Source organism: Aquarana catesbeiana, linkage group LG03 (assembly GCF_042186555.1).
Source record: "Aquarana catesbeiana isolate 2022-GZ linkage group LG03, ASM4218655v1, whole genome shotgun sequence".
In the NCBI taxonomy this organism is placed as follows: Eukaryota; Metazoa; Chordata; class Amphibia; order Anura; family Ranidae; genus Aquarana; species Aquarana catesbeiana.
Window position 1 is genome coordinate 12,957,339 of NC_133326.1, and position 23,612 is coordinate 12,980,950.

The window sequence follows — 23,612 nt, forward strand, 5'->3', positions numbered from 1 at the left end:
GAGGCTCCTCTCTTCTCTTCTCTTTTATACTCTGGAGCTCCTGTTGGATTTTGCTTCTAATCGCCTTGTGGTGGCTTCCATTTGTGGATGGACATTTTATGGTTACACAACCTGATCACATCGCTATATATATCTTTTTATATGGACTATAAACTGAAGGATTTATGAATAAATGGTTGTGGAACGAATCATCTGAGTTTCCATTATTTCTAATGGGTAAATTCGCTTTGATATACAAGTGCTTTGGATTACAAGCATGTTTCCGGAACGAATTATACTCGCAATCCAAGGTTTTACTGTAACTATGTAATATCTACAAGTATTTCCTAACAATACTCACTGCTTGTCTTCCGAATGTTTTTTCTCAGCCCTCTGGGAGAAGCGTGTGGGGGTGGGGTGGGGGGTTGTTTCGGGTGTAATAACGCACAGGAGAGACCCACTTATGGGCTCAGCGATCGTATAGGAGACATACCGCTGGTGTTTACTGAACACACAGGCAGGTACATAAGTGGTCCCTGTCCGTGTATCACAAAGGACATTGAATGATTTGCTACATAAAAATGGTGCAGCTTGTTCTCCTCCAGCCTCCCCCAGGAGCACAATGTGCACACCGCTCTTTATGGCTTCCTCTGATCAATACCTTTTATAGGCTGTAATCCAAAACCTTTGTGAGGAACCAAAAGAGCAACATATCGATGGCTTGCTTTTACAGCTGACCTGCTCTATTGGGCTCCCAATGTTTACACCCCCCCCCCCCCCCTGCCTGACAATTAATGGGAAAAAAAAAAAACAGTTTTGCTTCCCTGCCACAATAAAAGTGGATATTTCTAACTCTCTGCATCATTCCCCGTACACTCCAAGTCACTCATTTATTAGGAAAAAAAATCAACTTCGTCTGAAGTGGCCTCACTAAGCTATCCTATAGATCAGTGGTCTCCAAACTGTGGCCCGGGGGGCCAGACGTGGCCCTTTGCTTGATTTTATCCGGCCCTTAGGGCACTCTTTCATCCACTGATACCAACAATGGGGCATAATTCCCCTCACTGACACCAATGATGGGGCACAATTCCTCCCAATAACACCAATAAGGCACAGTTCCTACCAATGACACCAATAAGGCACAATTCCTACCTCTTAAACCAACAATGGGGCCCAATGACTCCAATGATGAGACACAATTCCTCCCAATGACACCAATGATGGGGCACAATTGCTCCAAAGTACATCTACAATGGGGCCCAATGGCACCAATGAAGGGGCACAAATCCTCCCAATGACACCAATAAGGCAATATTCCTACCAATGATGGGGCACAATTCCCCCCAATGAAACCATCAATGGGGCCCAATGACACCAATGATGAAAAACAATTCCTCCCAATGACACCAAAAAAAGGACCCAATGACTCCAATGATGAGACACAATTCCTCCCAATGGCACCAATGATGGGGCACAATTGCTCCAAAGTACATTAACAATTGGGCCCAAAGGCACCAATGATGGGGCACAATTCATCCAAATGACACCAATAAGGCACAATTCCTACCAATGATGGGGTACAATTCCTCCCACTTAGACCAACAATGAGGCCCGAAGACACCAATGTTAGGGCACAATTCCTCCCAATGACACCAATAAGGCACAATTCCTACCAATGATGGGGCACAATTCCTCCCACTTAAACCAACAATGAGGCCCTAAGACACCAATGATGGGGCACAATTCCTCCCAATGACACCAATGATGGGACACAATTCCCCCCACTGAAACCGTCAATGGGGCCCAATGACACCAATGATGGAAAACAATTCCTCCCAATGACACCAAAAATAGGGCCCAATAACTCCAATGATGAGACACAATTCCTCCCAATGACACCAATGATGGGACACAATTCCCCCCAATGACACCAATGATGGGGCACAATTGCTCCAAAGTACATCTACAATGGGGCCCAATGGCACCAATGATGGGGCATAATTCCTACCAATGATGGGGCACAATTCCTCCAACTTAAACCAACAATGAGGCCCTAAGACACCAATGATGGGGCACAATTCCTCCCAATGACACCAATGATGAGACACAATTCCTCCCAATGACACCAATGATGGGGCACAATTGCTCCAAAGTACATCTACAATGGGGCCCAATTCCTCCCAATGACACCAATGATGGGGCCCAATTCCTCCTAATGACACCAATGATGGGGCCCAATTCCTCCTAATGACACCAATGATGGGGCACAATTCCTCCCAATGATACCAATGATGGGACACAATTCCCCCCACTGAAACCATCAATGGGACCCAATGACACCAATGATAGAAAACAATTCCTCCCAATGACACCAAAAATAGGACCCAATGACTCCAATGATGAGACACAATTCCTCCCAATGACACGGCACAATTGCTCCAAAGTACATCTACAATGGGGCCCAATGGCACCAATAATGGGGCACAATTCCTCCCAATGACACCAATAAGGCACAATTCCTACCAATGATGGGGCACAATTCCTCCAACTTAAACCAACAATGAGGCCCTAAGACACCAATGATGGGGCACAATTCCTCCCAATGACACCAATGATGGGGCACAATTCCTCCCAATGACACCAATGATGGGGCACAATTCCTCCCAATGACACCAATGATGGGACATAATTCCCCCCACTGAAACCATCAATGGGGCCCAATGACACCAATGATGAAAAACAATTCCTCCAAATGACACCAAAAATAGGACCCAATGACTCCAATGATGGGGCACAATTCCTCCCAATGACACCAATAAGGCACAATTCCTACCAATGATGGGGCACAATTCCTCCCACTTAAACCAACAACGAGGCCCTAAGACACGAATGATGGGACACAATTCCCCCCACTGAAACCGTCAATGGGGCCCAATGACACCAATGATGGAAAACAATTCCTCCCAATGACACCAAAAATAGGGCCCAATGACTCCAATGATGAGACACAATTCCTCCCAATGAAACCAATGATGGGGCACAATTGCTCCAAAGTTCATCTACAATGGGGCCCAATGGCATCAATGATGGGGCACAGTTCCTCCCAATGACACTAATGGTGGTGCACAATTTTTCCCAATGACACCAATGATGGAGCCCAATGACACCAATGATGGGGCACAATTCCTCCAACTCACACCAACGATAGGCCATTGTTTTTTTCCCACTGCCTTCGACCCTTTTCTACTCCCAATGACCACAGTCCGGCCCACCTAAAGTCTGAAGGACAGAAAACTGGCCCTTTGTTTAGAAAGTTTGGAGACCCCTGCTATAGATCAAGGTCATTAAAAAAATAATTCTGCCAAAACAGATCCTACAATTTTTTTTTTTGGTTTGCAGAGCAGATCAGGGTTTTCCGATCCTGATGTCACTTGACCAAATGATTTAACATATAAGCACTAAAGGACCGATGATGCAACTTTAGTGTTCTACCCCCTCTAGTGGACTAATGAGGGACTCATTTTAGTGGCTAACCCTAAAGCGGATCTTCATTGCCTCTACGACGATCCAGACTCTCCACCCCTCCTCTTTTCCTCTGCTGGAATAGGGTATCATTGTTTTTGTTTAGGTTTTTTTTTTATGTTAATTTTGGCCCCGCCTCCCCTTGCACATCACTCACTTAGGCGAATGACGCACACATTGCCCACTGTGCCTCCCAGGATTTGTACTTCACATATCCAAGGAGGCATAGGCTTTCATTGACAAACAGGAGGAGGGGGCGGGCTTATTGGCGTGTCATCGAGGGGCCCGTCAACTGTACCCGGAAGAGCCAGTGAGCTTCTCGATGACTTCAGAAAAAACATGGCGGCATGGGACAGAGCTGTGGCCAGGTATGAGATGATCTCAGCGGGTCAATGCTGGATCCACTGGATGGGTGAGTACCTGAAATGTCCGGATACCACCATCAGGTACGCCGGGCGAAAAAAAAAAAAAAAAAATGGGGAGGTCAGAGACCAGTAAACCCTTCCATATACCCAATGAAGTGACTGGCCTGAGGCAATACACAGAGATGAAACAAGCCCACCTACATAAGTTGTACCTATTTATCTGCAGCTCCCTCTTCGCTACATCTGTTCAAAGCCCAGAATTTATAAAGCTTGTCTGAGCTGTCAGAAAACAGGGGGCTGAAATTACACACTGCAGAGCTCTGAGAGCTGATTGGAGTGAAGGGACAGACCCCTTTCCCACAGCACACAGGTATAGAGCTGACGCTGTCATTTACAGGCTGTGTGCTGGAGCTCCCTCCTAGCCACCATTTTTCTCTTGGGAGATATGAAGCTTAGAGCTCTTAATTGAGACACACACTATATATATATATATATATATATATATATATATATATATATATATAGTGCACACGATAGAGGGATATGCTTTGTTCATATTTCATGTCTGAGGTTTACAACCACTTTAAGGGCTCATTTACACTTGCTTCGGCTTCAACACACATTAAAGCGCCTACAGCTTCAACATGCTTCTTTGATGTGTTATTGATGCTTCAGTGGTGCTTCGATGATGCTTTGATGGTGCTTCAAGCAAGCTTTGTCATGGACTTCTATGGAGGCTTTGAAGATGCTTTGAAGCACCACTAAAGCGGCATGGGGTATCATTTTTGAAGCAAAGCAAAAGCAAGGTGTAAACAGGACTGTAATGCCCTGTACACACGATCGGAAATTCGGCCAGCAAAAGACCGATGAGAGGTTTTGGTCGGAAAATGCGACCGTGTGTACACCCCATCGGACTTTTGCTGGCGGAATTCTCGCCAGCAAAAGATTGAGAGCAGGTTCTCAATTTTTCGGTTGGAAAAAGTTCCTACCCGAAAATGCGATCGTCTGTACAAATTCCGACGCGCAAAATTCCTACGCATGCTCAGAAACAATTCGACGCATGTTCGGAAGCATTGAACTTCATTTTCTCGTCTCCTCGTAGTGTTGCACGTCACCGTGTACTTGACGGTCGGAAGTTCAGAGAACTTTTGTGTGACCGTGTGTATGCAAGGCAAGCTTGAGCGGAATTCCGTCGGAAAAACCATCCAAGTTTTTTCTGACGGAAAATCTGCTCATGTGTACGCGGCATTAGATACTTTTGTGAGTCATAGATCACTTTCTCTATTAAAGTTTAATGGTATGACTATATATTTATAAAGCACATTCTTCCCATTGACCACCAGGGTAAGGGACATTTTTACCACTGATCACCAATGTAAGGAGCATTCTTCCCACTGATCACCAATGTAAGGAACATTCTTCCCACTGATCACCAATGTAAGGAACATTCTTCCCACTGACCACCAATGTAAGGAGCATTCTTCTCACTGATCACCAATGTAAGGAGCATTCTTCTCACTGATCACCAATGTAAGGAACATTCTTCTCACTGATCACCAATGTAAGGAACATTCTTCTCACTGATCACCAATGTAAGGAACATTCTTCTCACTGATCACCAATGTAAGGAACATTCTTCTCACTGATCACCAATGTAAGGAACATTCTTCTCACTGATCACCAATGTAAGGAACATTCTTCTCACTGATCACCAATGTAAGGAACATTCTTCTCACTGATCACCAATGTAAGGGACATTCTTCCCACTGACCACCAATGTAAGGAACATTCTTCCCACTGACCACCAATGTATGGAACATTCTTCTCACTGATCACCAATGTAAGGAACATTCTTCTCACTGATCACCAATGTAAGGAGCATTCTTCTCACTGATCACCAATGTAAGGGACATTCTTCTCACTGATCACCAATGTAAGGAACATTCTTCTCACTGATCACCAATGTAAGGAACATTCTTCTCACTGATCACCAATGTAAGGAACATTCTTCCCACTGATCACCAATGTAAGGAACATTCTTCTCACTGATCACCAATGTAAGGAACATTCTTCACACTGATCACCAATGTATGGAACATTCTTCTCACTGATCACCAATGTAAGGAACATTCTTCCCACTGATCACCACTGTAAGGGACATTATTCCCACTGATCACCAATGTAAGGGGCATTCATCCCACTGACCACCAATGTAAGAAACATTCTTCTCACTAATCACCAATGTAAGGAACATTCTTCCCAGTGATCACCAAAGTAAGGAACATTCCTTCCACTGGCCACCAATGTAAGGAGCATTCTTCTCACTGGCCACCAATGTAAGGGGCATTTTTCCTATTGACCACCAATGGATGACATGAAAATAAAAAGAAATAAAAGCAGGGACGAGAACGTAGTCACATAACCTGTCAAAGTCACATGATTTGCTTGCCTCCAATCTTGGAGCTCTTATGCAAAGAGAACTTTTTGTAGGCACCACATGCTCCACACCATGTCCTGTTTTTTTTAATGAAATGGGTTGCAATAATGGAGACCGTAGTGTGCGTATCCTAGTGGAATATAACGCACAGCAGACAAGGTGCTGTTGTTCAATGGATAGCCAGAAGCTGAAAATTCTTGCTCTCAGTTTTTCGTGATGGGAGCAGTAAGTACTTGTGAAGCATGTTACCCCACAAATGATTCTGTACCCTCAATCTGATGGAATATAAGCAGGCACAGCATGAATCTTGGCACCAGAAGACGCTGATGCAATAAATCTCCGAATGCAAGCTAATCATGTTTATAATATTTGCAGAATTAATATCACCCATGGCTGGAGTCATTAGCGTGCAGAGGGGGGGACCATAAGAATTGTACTTCGGAAGCTGTTGATTTGCGGTGGGGGAGTAGAAACTAGAGGAGCATTTGATAGAATAATCCATGTCTCTGTTTAACAAGCGTGAAGCAGGATGGGGCCTCATTGATGGAGCGCCATTGTTTAAGGGTTGGCATCAGACTGAAAGAATTGCTCTTGCTGGGTCTTCGCAGTCCGTACACTGGCATAATGAAGAGTCTTGTAAATTATTAATGCTGTGCTTATTTAGCCTCATCTATCTCGCAGATAATGAGTGATTGGTTTTATACATAATTACAGGAGCGGCAGCACTGAGAAAATGTATTCTTTTATTGAAGGGGGTGCATAAACAGAGAAAAGCGGGTGTTAATCTACAGAGGCCCTGAAAGGTAACGGCATAGCGAGTCACACTACAGTGCGTCTTACTAAAGGGGAAGACGGGAGTTTAAATGGAACATCAGCGGGAGCACGGGAGGCCAATATGAGTGTGAAAGAAAGTAATAAATGCAAGAAATAATAGCTATAATCATGTAGCCGGTGCTGGGACATACCGAAAGTTGCTGACATGCAATGATTTTATTAATACTGAAAGATTACACAAATATAATCATCACTCACCGATATATAACTGAATTGAAACATCAAAAGGTAAAATTGAGATATAGTGTATATGATGAATCAGGGGTGAAACAATACTATGCTATCAAGGGCATGGTCACAATAACTCACTAAGCTGACCCTTCAAGAAGCTTGGATGAATAGTGTCATTCTCTAAATGGCAGCCATGTCTAGCAAGCGATCTTCTACTATGGTTACTGTGCAGAAGGGCAGCCACTCTGCACAACACCAGGAAGACCGTTGTCATGGTCAGGGGTCAGGCTTGGACACCAGTAACTATAGCAGTAGACAGGCTCCCACCAACCAGTTGGAAAAGTACTCAAGCAGGTCCCCTTGGTGGATGACGCGGGCTCACCCGAGGTGCAGGGTCTAAGCATTAACCGGTATTCACTTGAGCTCCTGATGGTGGAGATGGGTTTTGCTGTATGTCAGTACCAGGTCATGGTCCTCAGAATCGCCCCACCAGGAGGTGAGCAAGCTAGGTTCCAATAGCAGATAAGGCAGGTAGGGATCAAGCAGAAGTGTAGTCAGTAAATAAGCCAAAGGTCAGTAACAAGTGGTTGCAGGTTGCCATCAAGCAAAAGCGTAGTCGTGGAAAAGGTCAAATGTTGGTAATGAATGGTTGCAGGTTGGGATCAAGCAGAAGCATAGTCAAGGAACAAGCCAAGGCCGGTAATGAGTGGTAGTGGAGATAGTCCTTATTTGTCATAAATGAGCACGATCACGGCTGGAGAGAGCAAAATAATCTGGAAAACAGGAAGTGCGGAGACATGGCTTAAAAGATAAAGCAGGTAGGGATCAAGCAGAAGTTTAGTCAGTAAACAAGCCAAAGGTCAGTAACAAGTGGTTGCAGGTTGGCATCAAGCAAAAGCGTAGTCGTGGAAAAGGCCAAATGTTGGTAATGAATGGTTGCAGGTTGGGATCAAGCAGAAGCATAGTCAAGAAACAAGCCAAGGTCGGTAATGAGTGGTCGTGCAGATAGCCCTTTTCTCTCACAAAGGAGCAAGATATTGGCTGGAGACAGCAAAATAATCTGGTAAACAGGAAGTGCAGAGACACGGCTTAAATCAGGAAGTTCATGGGAGGAGCAAAGAGTTCAAGGTTCACAAGAAGCAGGAGACAAGGCAAGATTGTCCTAAGAGATCAGACAGGGAGCTGCCCAACACCTCAGTGGCACAGAGAGAAAAGCCACAGCCAAACACCACAGAGGTCGTAGGTTCAGAGCCCACTCCTGACAAAGAGTTTTCAGCTCCCAAAAAAGAAAAAAAACATGATTTACAGGGTCTTCCTCTGGATTAACTGTGGGTATAGTGTTCTGTATATGGAGGTTTTCTACAAGGTTATACCGAAAGTAATGCAAAATTGGGGATAACTTTGTTTACTTACATAGGTAGTTCAAATATCACGAGTATTATGTACGTTGTATGTTTTATAGTAACTCTTCCTCCATAGTATCTCTTCTTCTTCTTTTTCATTGCAGGTAAATAATGGATTCCAAGCATAAGCAACGTGCCGTCATTGAGTTCCTGATGAAGGAGGGGTGTCAAGCTGTCTGATATCCACAGAAGGCTACAGAATATTAGCAGAGATGACACCATTGATAAGAGTCACCAATGAGAAGACATTGCTCTTGTCAATGGTGTAATCTCCATAAACATTCTGTTGCCTTCTGTGGATGTAGGATAGCGTGCACCCCTCCTTCATCAAGAACTCAATTGATGGCACCTTGCTTCTGCTTGGATTCCGTTCTTTACCTGCAATGAAATAGAAGAAGAGTTACAATAGAGGAAGAGTTTCTATAGAGGAAGAGTTACAATAGAGGAAGAGTTACAATAGAGGAAGAGTTTCTATAGAGGAAGAGTTTCTATAGAGGAAGAGTTACAATAGAGGAAGAGTTACTATAAAGGAAGAATTACTATAGAGGAAGAGTTACTATAGTGGAAGAGTTACTATAGAGGAAGAGTTACAATAGAGGAAGAGTTACTATAGTGGAAGAGTTACTATAGAGGAAGAGTTACAATAGAGGAAGTTATAATAGAGGAAGAGTTACTATAGTGGAGGAGTTACTATAGAGGAAGAGTTACTATAGAGGAAGGGTTATAATAGAGGAAGAGTTACTATAGTGGAGGAGTTACTATAGAGGAAAAGTTACTATAGAGGAAGAGTTACTATAGAGGAAGAGTTATAATAGAGGAAAAGTTACTATAGTGGAAGAGTTACTATAGAGGAAGGGTTATAATAGAGGAAGAGTTACTATAGTGGAAGAGTTACTATAGAGGAAGAGTTACTATAGAGGAAGAGTTACAATAGAGGAAGAGTTATAATAAAGAAAGAGTTACAATAGAGGAAGAGTTACAATAGAGGAAGAGTTATAATAGGGGAAGAGTTACTATAGTGGAGGAGTTACTATAGAGGAAGGGTTACTATAGTGGAAGAGTTACTATAGAGGAAGGGTTATAATAGAGGAAGAGTTACTATAGTGGAAGAGTTACTATAGAGGAAGAGTTACTAGAGGAAGAGTTACAATAGAGGAAGAGTTATAATAGAGAAAGAGTTACTATAGAGGAAGAGTTACAATAGAGGAAGAGTTACAATAGAGGAAGAGTTACTATAGAGGAAGGGTTACAATAGAGGAAGAGTTACTATAGAGGAAGGGTTACTATAGTGGAAAAGTTACTATAGAGGAAAAATTACTATAATGGAAGAGTTACTCTACCAACATGTGACATTTGAATGACCTATGTAAGTTAATAAAAATGTTTTGCTCACTTGTGCATTACTTTCGGTACAGCCCTCGTATTTATTCATTTGTTTATTTTATTGTTTGAACTAGATGGATCTGTGTCTTTTTTCAACCTGACATTGTCTCCATGTAAAATTGGCATCAATATACCTACACCTAAAAAAAAACGACAAAACTGAGAAAGACCTTACTGTCACTCTATTTTGCAGCACAGGGGTTAGTGGTCTAAATTGGCCCTAGTATGTGTATGTAAGATAAGGAATTTAGATTGTAAGCTCCTTGAGGGCAGGAACTAATGCTAATGTACAGTGTTTAAAGTGCTTCGTAAATTGTTGGCACTATATAAAATACCTACAATAAATAATAATATGAATTTTTAAGCCATGTGTGTGAAGATCTGTTCATTATCCAACCAGGCTTCCATGTCATCTGACTGAGATGTCCATCTAGCTGTATGGGATCACATTATAAGTATATATTATGATTGTATGGATTTCCCTTTTAGCACTCTATATAAGAAGTGAAAACCGCACATTCAGAGTAACGTTATGTTCAGATATACATAACATATCAGTACATTCTGTACATTATTACAGAAAGTTGGAGTAAACATGATGGTATGTAGTATGAATGAGGTGGAATTTAGATTACATATCTCACTGGACCTTTTTGTCAGTTGTAAGGCTCACATCTTTCACACAGTTCTTAACATCTTATATGAAGTAAGTATGGGGTATGCTAATTCATACCCCCTTATAGATTACAGAAATTGTGTGGAATATTGAAACATGAAGCAGCCTACTGCAACCCTTTGCTGATCTAGGTTTAGGTTAAAGCATTATGACTATGAATACACATAATGGGGAAATTGTGGCAGTAATATGGAAGAAGAGTAACAAATATGGAGCATATGGACAAGCAGTGAGTGTGGACAGTGTGGACAAGCAGTGAGTGTGGACAGTATGGACAAGCAGTGAGTGTGGACAGTATGGACAAGCAGTGAGTGTGGACAGTATGGACAAGCAGTGAGTGTGGACAGTATGGACAAGCAGTGAGTGTGGACAGTGTGGACAAGCAGTGAGTGTGGACAGTGTGGACAAGCAGTGAGTGTGGACAGTATGGACAAGCAGTGAGTGTGGACAGTGTGGACAAGCAGTGAGTGTGGACAGTATGGACAAGCAGTGAGTATGGACAGTATGGACAAGCAGTGAGTGTGGACAGTGTGGACAAGCAGTGAGTGTGGACAGTATGGACAAGCAGTGAGTGTGGACAGTATAGACAAGCAGTGAGTGTGGACAGTATGGACAAGCAGTGAGTGTGGACAGTGTGGACAAGCAGTGAGTGTGGACAGTATGGACAAGCAGTGAGTGTGGACAGTATGGACAAGCAGTGAGTGTGGACAGTGTGGACAAGCAGTGAGTGTGGACAGTATGGACAAGCAGTGGGTGTGGGCAGTATGGACAAGCAGTGAGTGTGGACAGTATGGACAAGCAGTGGGTGTGGGCAGTATGGACAAGCAGTGAGTGTGGACAGTATGGACAAGCAGTGAGTGTGGACAGTATGGGCAAGCAGTGAGTGTGGACAGTATGGACAAGCAGTGAGTGTGGACAGTGTGGACAAGCAGTGAGTGGACAGTATGGACAAGCAGTGAGTGTGGACAGTATGGACAAGCAGTGAGTGGACAGTATGGACAAGCAGTGAGTGTGGACAGTATGGACAAGCAGTGAGTGGACAGTGTGGAGAAGCAGTAAGTGTGGACAGTGTGGACAAGCAGTGAGTGTGGACAGTATGGACAAGCAGTGAGTGTGGACAGTATGGACAAGCAGTGAGTGTGGACAGTATGGACAAGCAGTGAGTGTGGACAGTGTGGACAAGCAGTAAGTGTGGACAGTGTGGACAAGCAGTGAGTGTGGACAGTATGGACAAGCAGTGAGTGTGGACAGTATGGACAAGCAGTGAGTGTGGACAGTGTGGACAAGCAGTGAGTATGGACAGTATGGACAAGCAGTGAGTATGGACAGTGTGGACATGCAGTGAGTGTGGACAGTATGGACAAGCAGTGAGTGTGGACAGTGTGGACAAGCAGTGAGTGTGGACAGTATGGACAAGCAGTGAGTGTGGACAGTATGGACAAGTAGTGAGTGGACAGTATGGACAAGCAGTGAGTGTGGACAGTATGCACAAGCAGTGAGTGTGGACCGTGTGGTTAAGCAGTGAGTGTGGACAGTGTGTACAAGCAGTGAGTGTGGACAGTGTGGACAAGCAGTGAGTGTGGACAGTGTAGACAAGCAGTGAGTGTGGACAGTATGGACCAGCATTGAGTGTGGACAGTATGGACAAGCAGTGAGTGTGGGCAGTATGGACAAGCAGTGAGTGGACAGTATGGACAAGCAGTGAGTGTGGACAGTATGGACAAGCAGTGAGTGGACAGTATGGACAAGCAGTGAGTGTGGACAGTATGGACAAGCAGTGAGTGTGGACAGTATAGACAAGCAGTGAGTGTGGACAGTATGGACAAGCAGTGAGTGTGGACAGTATGGACAAGCAATGAGTGTGGACAGTGTGGACAAGCAGTGAGTGTGGACAGTATGGACAAGCAGTGAGTGTGGACAGTATGGACAAGCAATGAGTGTGGACAGTGTGGACAAGCAGTGAGTGTGGACAGTATGGACAAGTAGTGAGTGGACAGTATGGACAAGTAGTGAGTGGACAGTATGGACAAGCAGTGAGTGTGGACAGTGTGGACAAGCAGTGAGTGTGGACAGTATGCACAAGCAGTGAGTGTGGACAGTATGGACAAGCAGTGAGTGTGGACAGTATGCACAAGCAGTGAGTGTGGACAGTATGGACAAGCAGTGAGTGTGGACAGTGTGGACAAGCAGTGAGTGTGGACAGTATGGACAAGCAGTGAGTGTGGACAGTATGGACAAGCAGTGAGTGTGGACAGTGTGGACAAGCAGTGAGTGTGGACAGTGTGGACAGTATGGACAAGCAGTGAGTGGACAGTATGCACAAGCAGTGAGTGTGGACAGTATGGACAAGCAGTGAGTGTGGACAGTGTGGACAAGCAGTGAGTGTGGACAGTAAGGACAAGCAGTGAGTGTGGACAGTATGGACAAGCAGTGAGTGTGGACAGTGTGGACAAGCAGTGAGTGTGGACAGTATGGACAAGCAGTGAGTGTGGACAGTGTGGACAAGCAGTGAGTGTGGACAGTGTAGACAAGCAGTGAGTGTGGACAGTGTGGACAAGCAGTGAGTGTGGACAGTATGGACAAGTAGTGAGTGTGGACAGTGTGGACAAGCAGTGAGTGTGGACAGTGTAGACAAGCAGTGAGTGTGGACAGTGTAGACAAGCAGTGAGTGTGGACAGTGTGGACAAGCAGTGAGTGTGGACAGTATGGACAAGCAGTGAGTGTGGACAGTGTGGACAAGCAGTGAGTGTGGACAGTGTGGACAAGCAGTGAGTGTGGACAGTGTAGACAAGCAGTGAGTGTGGACAGTGTAGACAAGCAGTGAGTGTGGACAGTGTGGACAAGCAGTGAGTGTGGACAGTATGGACAAGCAGTGAGTGTGGACAGTGTGGACAAGCAGTGAGTGTGGACAGTGTGGACCAGCAGTGAGTGTGGACAGTATGGACAAGCAGTGAGTGTGGATAGTATGGACAAGCAGTGAGTGTGGACAGTATGGACAAGCAGTGAGTGTGGACAGTGTGGACAAGCAGTGAGTGTGGACAGTATGGACAAGCAGTGGGTGTGGGCAGTATGGACAAGCAGTGAGTGTGGACAGTATGGACAAGCAGTGGGTGTGGGCAGTATGGACAAGCAGTGAGTGTGGACAGTATGGACAAGCAGTGAGTGTGGACAGTATGGGCAAGCAGTGAGTGTGGACAGTATGGACAAGCAGTGAGTGTGGACAGTGTGGACAAGCAGTGAGTGGACAGTATGGACAAGCAGTGAGTGTGGACAGTATGGACAAGCAGTGAGTGGACAGTATGGACAAGCAGTGAGTGTGGACAGTATGGACAAGCAGTGAGTGGACAGTATGGACAAGCAGTGAGTGGACAGTGTGGACAAGCAGTAAGTGTGGACAGTGTGGACAAGCAGTGAGTGTGGACAGTATGGACAAGCAGTGAGTGTGGACAGTATGGACAAGCAGTGAGTGTGGACAGTATGGACAAGCAGTGAGTGTGGACAGTGTGGACAAGCAGTAAGTGTGGAAAGTGTGGACAAGCAGTGAGTGTGGACAGTATGGACAAGCAGTGAGTGTGGACAGTATGGACAAGCAGTGAGTGTGGACAGTGTGAACAAGCAGTGAGTATGGACAGTATGGACAAGCAGTGAGTATGGACAGTATGGACAAGTAGTGAGTGGACAGTATGGACAAGCAGTGAGTGTGGACAGTATGCACAAGCAGTGAGTGTGGACCGTGTGGTTAAGCAGTGAGTGTGGACAGTGTGTACAAGCAGTGAGTGTGGACAGTGTGGACAAGCAGTGAGTGTGGACAGTGTAGACAAGCAGTGAGTGTGGACAGTATGGACCAGCAGTGAGTGTGGACAGTATGGACAAGCAGTGAGTGTGGGCAGTATGGACAAGCAGTGAGTGGACAGTATGGACAAGCAGTGAGTGTGGACAGTATGGACAAGCAGTGAGTGGACAGTATGGACAAGCAGTGAGTGTGGACAGTATGGACAAGCAGTGAGTGTGGACAGTATGGACAAGCAGTGAGTGTGGACAGTATGGACAAGCAGTGAGTGTGGACAGTATGGACAAGCAATGAGTGTGGACAGTGTGGACAAGCAGTGAGTGTGGACAGTGTGGACAAGCAGTGAGTGTGGACAGTATGGACAAGCAGTGAGTGTGGACAGTATGGACAAGCAGTGAGTGTGGACAGTATGGACAAGCAGTGAGTGGACAGTATGGACAAACAGTGAGTGTGGACAGTATGGACAAGTAGTGAGTGGACAGTATGGACAAGTAGTGAGTGGACAGTATGGACAAGCAGTGAGTGTGGACAGTGTGGACAAGCAGTGAGTGTGGACAGTATGCACAAGCAGTGAGTGTGGACAGTATGGACAAGCAGTGAGTGTGGACAGTATGCACAAGCAGTGAGTGTGGACAGTATGGACAAGCAGTGAGTGTGGACAGTATGGACAAGCAGTGAGTGTGGACAGTGTGGACAAGCAGTGAGTGTGGACAGTGTGGACAGTATGGACAAGCAGTGAGTGGACAGTATGCACAAGCAGTGAGTGTGGACAGTATGGACAAGCAGTGAGTGTGGACAGTGTGGACAAGCAGTGAGTGTGGACAGTAAGGACAAGCAGTGAGTGTGGACAGTATGGACAAGCAGTGAGTGTGGACAGTGTGGACAAGCAGTGAGTGTGGACAGTATGGACAAGCAGTGAGTGTGGACAGTATGGACAAGCAGTGAGTGTGGACAGTATGGACAAGCAGTAAGTGTGGACAGTATGGACAAGCAGTGAGTGTGAACAGTATGGACAAGCAGTGAGTGGACAGTATGGACAAGCAGTGAGTGGACAGTATGGACAAGCAGTGAGTGTGGACAGTATGGACAAGTAGTGAGTGGACAGTATGGACAAGCAGTGAGTGTGGACAGTATGCACAAGCAGTGAGTGTGGACAAGCAGTGAGTGTGGACAGTATGCACAAGCAGTGAGTGTGGACAAGCAGTGAGTGTGGACAGTGTGGACAAGCAGTGAGTGTGGACAAGCAGTGAGTGTGGACAGTATGCACAAGCAGTGAGTGTGGACAGTATGGACAAGCAGTGAGTGTGGACAGTGTGTACAAGCAGTGAGTGTGGACAGTATGGACAAGCAGTGAGTGTGGACAGTGTGGACAAGCAGTGAGTGTGGACAGTATGGACAAGCAGTGAGTGTGGACAGTATGCACAAGCAGTGAGTGTGGACAAGCAGTGAGTGTGGACAGTGTGGACAAGCAGTGAGTGTGGACAAGCAGTGAGTGTGGACAGTATGCACAAGCAGTGAGTGTGGACAGTGTGTACAAGCAGTGAGTGTGGACAGTATGGACAAGCAGTGAGTGTGGACAGTGTGGACAAGCAGTGAGTGTGGACAGTATGGACAAGCAGTGAGTGTGGACAGTGTGTACAAGCAGTGAGTGTGGACAGTATGGACAAGCAGTGAGTGTGGACAGTGTGGACAAGCAGTGAGTGTGGACAGTATGGACAAGCAGTGAGTGTGGACAGTATGGACAAGCAGTGAGTGTGGACAGTGTGGACAAGCAGTGAGTGTGGACAGTATAGACAAGCAGTGAGTGTGGACAGTATGGACAAGCAGTGAGTGTGGACAGTGTGGACAAGCAGTGAGTGTGGACAGTGTGGACAAGCAGTGAGTGTGGACACTATGGACAAGCAATGAGTGTGGACAGTGTGGACAAGCAGTGAGTGTGGACAGTATAGACAAGTAGTGAGTGTGGACAGTATGGACAAGCAGTGAGTGTGGACAGTGTGGACAAGCAGTGAGTGTGGACAGTGTGGACAAGCAGTGAGTGTGGACAGTGTGGACAAGCAGTGAGTGTGGACACTATGGACAAGCAGTGAGTGTGGACAGTGTGGACAAGCAGTGAGTGTGGACAGTATAGACAAGCAGTGAGTGTGGACAGTATGGACAAGCAGTGAGTGTGGACAGTGTGGACAAGCAGTGAGTGTGGACAGTGTGGACAAGCAGTGAGTGTGGACAGTGTGGACATGCAGTGAGTGTGGACAGTATGGACAAGCAGTGAGTGTGGACAGTGTGGACAAGCAGTCAACGGCCAGTATGGACAAGCAGTGAGTGTGAACAGTGTGGACAAGCAGTGAGTGTGGACAGTGTGGACATGAAGTGAGTGTGGACAGTGTGGACAAGCAGTGAGTGTGGACAGTATAGACAAGCAGTGAGTGTGGACAGTATGGACAAGCAGTGAGTGTGGACAGTGTGGACAAGCAGTGAGTGTGGACAGTGTGGACAAGCAGTGAGTGGACAGTATAGACAAGGAACGAGGGGCCCGTATGGACAAGCAGTGAGTGTGGACAGTATGGACAAGCAGTGAGTGTGGACAGTATGGACAAGCAGTGAGTGTGGACAGTATGGACAAGCAGTGAGTGTGGACAGTATGGACAAGCAGTGAGTGTGGACAGTGTGGACAAGCAGTGAGTGTGGACAGTATGGACAAGCAGTGAGTGTGGACAGTATGGACAAGCAGTGAGTGTGGACAGTGTGGACAAGCAGTGAGTGTGCACAGTATGGACAAGCAGTGAGTGTGGACAGTATAGACAAGCAGTGAGTGTGGACAGTATGGACAAGCAGTGAGTGTGAACAGTGTGGACAAGCAATAAGTGTGGACAGTGTGGACAAGCAGTATGTGGACAGTATAGACAAGCAGTATGTGGACAGTGTGTACTTTTTACCTCTACTGTTGGAGCTCGGTGTCTGGAGCGCTCCGTTTTCTTAGCAATCGGTACATTGAGTTGGCTGTTGGTACAATCCAGCGCCCCATTGGTCAGATACAGCAGGAGTTGGGTCATGGCCAGCTGGTCACTGTAGCCCAGGTCCAAGTCAGTGGCCCAAATCTAAATAAACCAAGAAGAACAGATCACATCTGTGCTATCAGAATACAATCACAGGAGCCCACCATGCCTTGTATGTGGTTAGTTGCTGATCACAGATTTACATACAGTTTAATGATTCACTATATACTGCTATTGGTATCTTCTGATATCACAGCCTATCCACTGATGAGTCTGCAGATGAGAAAGGTCCTGTTTAATTATAGTAATAAACATTGATGATAGAATTAGTACGGTAATTGTTTTTTTTTTTGCATTATAATATAGGTGAGTTATTGATTGCTTTGTTTTTTGACCAAGAGGCTGATATTGCACAATTACCTATTTTTTATTTTTATTTTTTGTTGTTATTTAATAGATTTAAGGCCGGCAATGCCCCCCCCTGAGATGTCCAGGGGTAAATGTTGATTCACAGTCAGTGTGAAATGACATTGACAAGGTCACACGAAGCAGAAACACTTGTTATTATCCCGAGGTCAGCCTCTCAGCATGTTGAGGGGTCTGTGCCATTCAACACACTGACATCTGTCCTGATCAGTGGCGGATGTGGGGTCAGGTTCGGGGGTCCTCCCTCTCCGTGTAACCTGCCAGCAGATCGGCCCTCTCAGCACACTGCGCAGAGTCACTGGTGTAAGCGGCGGATGTTAAATGGCATCATTATAACATTATTAAGGGGTCAGCCAGTGCCTTGCCTCTTGCTAAACTCCTGCTAATTTCTGAATCATATTCACAAGCAAATGCCCTCTAAATGAATCACTGCCGAGACACTCTTTAATAACCAACTGGCAGGAATCTGATGAGCTATTAAAGATACAATCCGTCATCATAAGGATCTGCTTCAGGGGGCGAGGGAAGTGCTCAATCGGCAGCTGACGAGGCTGTAGAGGGGCAACATTGATTTCTTTTATTGTTCGTGTACTTGTCCTGTAGGCCTTGTCTGGCACTGTGTATGATCAGTCTAAGTCAGCCTTTCTCAACCATTTTCCCCCAGAGGAACCCTGGAAATAATTTTCAATTCTTGGGGAAGCAATGCTAGAAACAATTAATTGGGAGTCAGTGGGAAAAATGCCCCTTCCATAGGAGGCAGATGGGAAGAATGCTTTCAGTAGTGGTCAGCAGGGGCGGGCCCATCCATTAAGGACACATGGGCACCACCCCCCCCCTGTCCATCGCCCCCCCCCCCCCATCCATGCGTCCGGCCTCTTTCAGGACACTGGCACATGGATTCCAAAGCAGGGGGGGGATGGGCTGTTTTTTTGAAGCACCAATTAGAGCCAGAGGCTCTACTAGTCTTGAATATAGGGTGGGCTCGGGGCGCAGAGAGTGCGCTCCGATCCCACCCAGGTGTGTCACAACAGCGAATGAATATTCACTGTTGTAACTCTGATCTTCCTCCCGGCCAATCAGGAGGCAGGTTTTGACAACGGTCACACGATTGGCTGAAAAGACAGGCAATCCCATTGGATGCCTAGGAGGAAGGGGGAGGAGCTGGAAGCCGCCATGGAGGAGAGGACACAGAGCCGCTACACCATGCTGCCTGCCACCCGCCACGCTGGGGTAAGTGCCAGACGGACCAGCAAACAGCAGGGGGTTGGGTGCCGCTTGATGGGGGATAGGTGGTTGTTTGCCGTCTCTCCGCCCCCCCCCCCAAGAAAAAATAAACCACCTGCCTGGTCAGAATGCCACCCTTACAGACAGCAAAAAAGACCATTGGGGTAATGATACCTACACTACCTAATGGTATTGGCCCCAGAATTATGAAGGTACCATCAAATGGGAGGTCAGTCAGTAACAGCTCAAGGAACCCTTAGCAACCTCTAGAGCAGGGTTTCTCAACCAGGGTTCCATGGAAGCCTAGGGTTTCTCCAGAGGTTGCCAAGACCAATTTATACCTCTCAGATAATTTCCCACTGACACCGCTGATCTTTTTTCTTTTCTTCCCAATGCTCACAAGAGTAAGGAACGTTATTTCAAGGGTTCCTCAATGTTCAGAAGGTTGAGAAAGACTTCTCTAGATCAATTCTGGTTGAGAATAGCTGTTCTAAGTACTTGTATTCAGTCTGACCCTATAATGTGTTCAGCATAAGTGCCCACACTTTGGATCAAGGCTGGGCCTTGGGGTGGACAGGAGGGGTGGCTGCCCTAGGCACTGTGGTGTCATGTGAGGTGGGGGGGGCACCACAAGGAGATTGGGGGGAGGGGATTTGTGTTGGGAGGAGGAAATGGGATGGGGGGGCAGCAGAAGGTAAGACTGGTTCTAGGAGGGGAAATTTGGGGAGGTGTGCTGGGAGTGGTGATTTGGAGGGGGAGAAAAGGTGATATGGTAGAAGCGGGAAGGAATTTGTGCTAGGAGGGGAACTTTTTTTAGGGTGGGGGGATTTGTGCTAGAATGGGGAATTGGTAGGGGGGGATTTGTGCTGGTGGGATTTGGAGTGGGGGGGGAATTGCACTTGGTAGAAAATTTGTCCTAGGTAGGGGATTTTTTTTGGGGGGGGGGGGTGATTTGTGCAGGGGGCACATGGGGGGGGGTTCAAAGATTTGTGCAAACAGATTAGTACTGTATATTTATGAAGGGGGATGATTTTTGCTGGCACATAATGCTCATACATCTTGGGGGGCGATGCAATTAGGCATGCCCACCCTGGGCTCTAGGTGACCTTGTCCTGACACTGCTTTGGATTGTCCCTCTGACTTTTATTGGAATAAAGCTGTATCTGGACCTTTTAGCGGTGGTGCGGCGCTTCAATTTCCATTTCCATTTTGGTACCCATACAAGACAGCTTCTAATAAAATATTCTGAATGTGATTTTCAACCTAACTTGTACATTTATGTTAATCAGCGAATTTCAGTATAGCTTCTTATTAGACTGACCATACTGTCAGGGCTGGGCTCAGCCCTTCCTTCTCTGAGCTGGCAGCTAAGCTGTCGGCTAATTGCCAGCTCCTATCTCTCCACAGTTACTCGGCTGTTGATGATATCCTGCTCGTCAGTCCTGCCTACTTAAGCCGTCCAGTCCAGAGGTTCTCTGCCTTCGCCTTGGTCAAAATTACAGAAACTATCTCCTGCGATCCTGTTCAAGACTTGCTTTGCTGACATCACTTCTGGCTCCAGATCCTGCTTGCTGTTCTACTACATTGATGCCTGACTTCTGGCTTGGCTGACTATCCGTCCTGCTTACTGAACTCTGGTTATGTTTTGACTATGTTTGTTCTTTTTATTTTATTATTAAACAAGTGTGGTTTAACTATACTTCTGTCTTGGCCTGATTTCATGGTTTCTGACACATACATGAAGTGGTTTTGATTAGCCATACATTAAATTCAAGCAATGCTAACATAGGTTCGATGGAATGTTTGGTGAAAACAAGTCTCATATAAAAAACTAAAGCAGATATCTTAACGTATACAAAACTATCTGTTTTGCAATTTTACACTATGGGAGCATATCTTGCTTTTGTCTTTTGAGTACTACGATCTTAACTGTGGATGCCGGTATAGGTTCATGGGTGACCTGATAATTTCCCAAATGCCTGGCGAGATCACTGTTATGGTGGTCAACTCTAGCTGGTAAGGAGCCTCATATCTCACTTGGGTGTGAATTACTCTGGATGTTGGACTCACCTGTATCTCATTCTCTTTGGATTCCGTTCACATTGGATCTTAATTCACATTATTTATGGACTGATTAGTTTTTCCTCTGCACTATATGTTATTGGGACTATTATTTGCACATATATTTTGTAAGCAACTTTTTTCTTGTGGTTGACACCTATATTATTCACATTTTTTCAGTATTAAATTTTCTTTGATACCTTTATTAGTTTTGTATACATTAAGATATCTGCTTTAGTTTTTTATATGAGACTTGTTTTCACCAAACATTCCATCGAACCTATTGTGATAACGTCTGATGGGTCATCACTTTTTTACTTTTTTGGTGTGCTTATATCTCACATATATAATATTTTTCACCTTCATTTACTGTTTTAGCGCTGCATTTTTTATTTTTGTGATGTATTGGAGTTTAGTATTAGACTTTTAGTGCTGGCGGCTTTTACACTTTATTATTTAAACATATACTCTTTGAAGTGCTGCGTTAACCCTTTGGGTTCTTTATTACTGCTAACATAGGGTCAATGAGAACTGTAATATCATACATCACACATCTGAAAACAACAACTGATTAACCTGTCACTTGGCCCTCAGCACTGGCTTGTACTGGAGACCTCAGTGGTATTGTGTGATCTGTGGTGTGAAATGTCTACAGAGAAGCCTCAGCTGCCCATAGGTCACACCAGATTGGGACCATGATTACAATATATAAAATTGGGCTTAGAGTAACTAACTGTTTAAGATGAAAGTGTGCTTTTACTGCCTGGTCTTTGCATAGTTATACTAATGCAGCTTGGAGCAATGTAAGTAGGTATACCTGTGGGATCCCCGTGGAAGCTGGAAATCACTCTACGAGGCACCACTACTACAGTGATCTCCACTAGCTTTCAGAACCCATGCCAGGAGTTTGCCTACTCAGCAGGGACCCTATTCAGAGAACCCTTTGCATTCATTGAGAAAATGAAAAGTGTTCCTGACTGGCACCCAAGCCAATTGAGCGACCTCCTGTGTACACATTGCAGCAGGACAGCTGCTTGGCATGGGACCCAGAAGCTAGTGGAGATCACTGCAGTAGTGGAGCCTAATACAATGATTTCCAGCTTCCAGGGGAATCCCACAGGTATGGCACATACACATTTACATTGGTCCAAGCTGTATAAATGTAACTAAGTAAAAATTGCAATACCTGGAATTCTTCTTTAAAAAGTATTAAAGCCAAGGCATTAGGACAATAGGTAGGGAACTAGTATATCTCAAGGAGAGGTCAAAAATGTATGCCTACATATTTCTCTAGTTATATGTGTATTGCAATTGATAAAAGCTACCGTTAGTTGGAAATAGCTTGTCATTATTTCCCTCTGCCGTACATTATCAAATTTATTAGACCCTTAGTGCCATCACCCATATTATTTTAGTATATTAGGTACAGAGGTCAGCTGTTAAGAAACGAAATATTGCTTATACATATGTCATATGGACAGAGTAGGGCGATGGCTTATACAAAGGTCATATGAGTAGGGTGATTGGTTATACATATGTCTTATGGACAGAGTAGGCTGATGGCTTATACCAGGGGTCTTCAAACTATGGCCCTCTAGTTGTTCAGAAACTACAATTCCCATCATGCCTAGTTATGTCTGTGAATGTCAGAGTTTTACAATGCCTCATGGGACGCGGAATTCCACAACAGCTGGAGGGCCATAGTTTGAGGATCCCTGGCTTATACATAGGTCACATGGACAGAGTAGGCTGATGGCTTATACATAGGTCATATGGACAGAGTAGGGTGATTGGTTATAAATAGGTCATATGGACAGGGTAGGGTCGATTGGTTATACATAGGTTATATGGACAGAGTAGGGTGATTGGTTATACATGGGTCATATGGACAGAGTAAGGTGATTGGTTATACATAGGTCATATGGATAGAGTAGGGTGATTGGTTATACATGGGTCATATGGACAGAGTAGGGCGATTGGTTATACATAGGTCATATGGATAGAGTAGGGTGATTGGTTATACATGGGTCATATGGACACAGTAGGGTGATTGGTTATACATAGGTCATATGGATAGAGTAGGGTGATTGGTTATACATGGGTCATATGGACAGAGTAAGGTGATTGGTTATACATAGGCCATATGGATAGAGTAGGGTGATTGGTTATACATAGGTCATATGGATAGAGTAGGGTGATTGGTTATACATAAGTCATATGGATAGAGTAGGGAGATTGGTTATACATGGGTCATATGGACAGAGTAGGGAGATTGGTTATACATGGGTCATATGGACAGAGTAGGGTGATTGGTTATACATAGGTCATATGGACAGAGTAGGGTG

At 45.3% G+C, this 23,612-nt stretch overlaps 1 protein-coding gene across 1 annotated transcript in view; it reads right to left on the minus strand.

Moving 5' to 3' along the window:
* Positions 1–23,612, minus strand: part of IQCH (IQ motif containing H) — a 219,174-nt gene that overhangs the window by 19,465 nt on the left and 176,097 nt on the right. Inside the window, exon 17 of the mRNA XM_073618288.1 lies at positions 17,497–17,658. Within this exon, the coding sequence (XP_073474389.1) occupies positions 17,497–17,658 (162 nt within the window). The remainder of the gene's footprint in view (positions 1–17,496; positions 17,659–23,612) is intronic.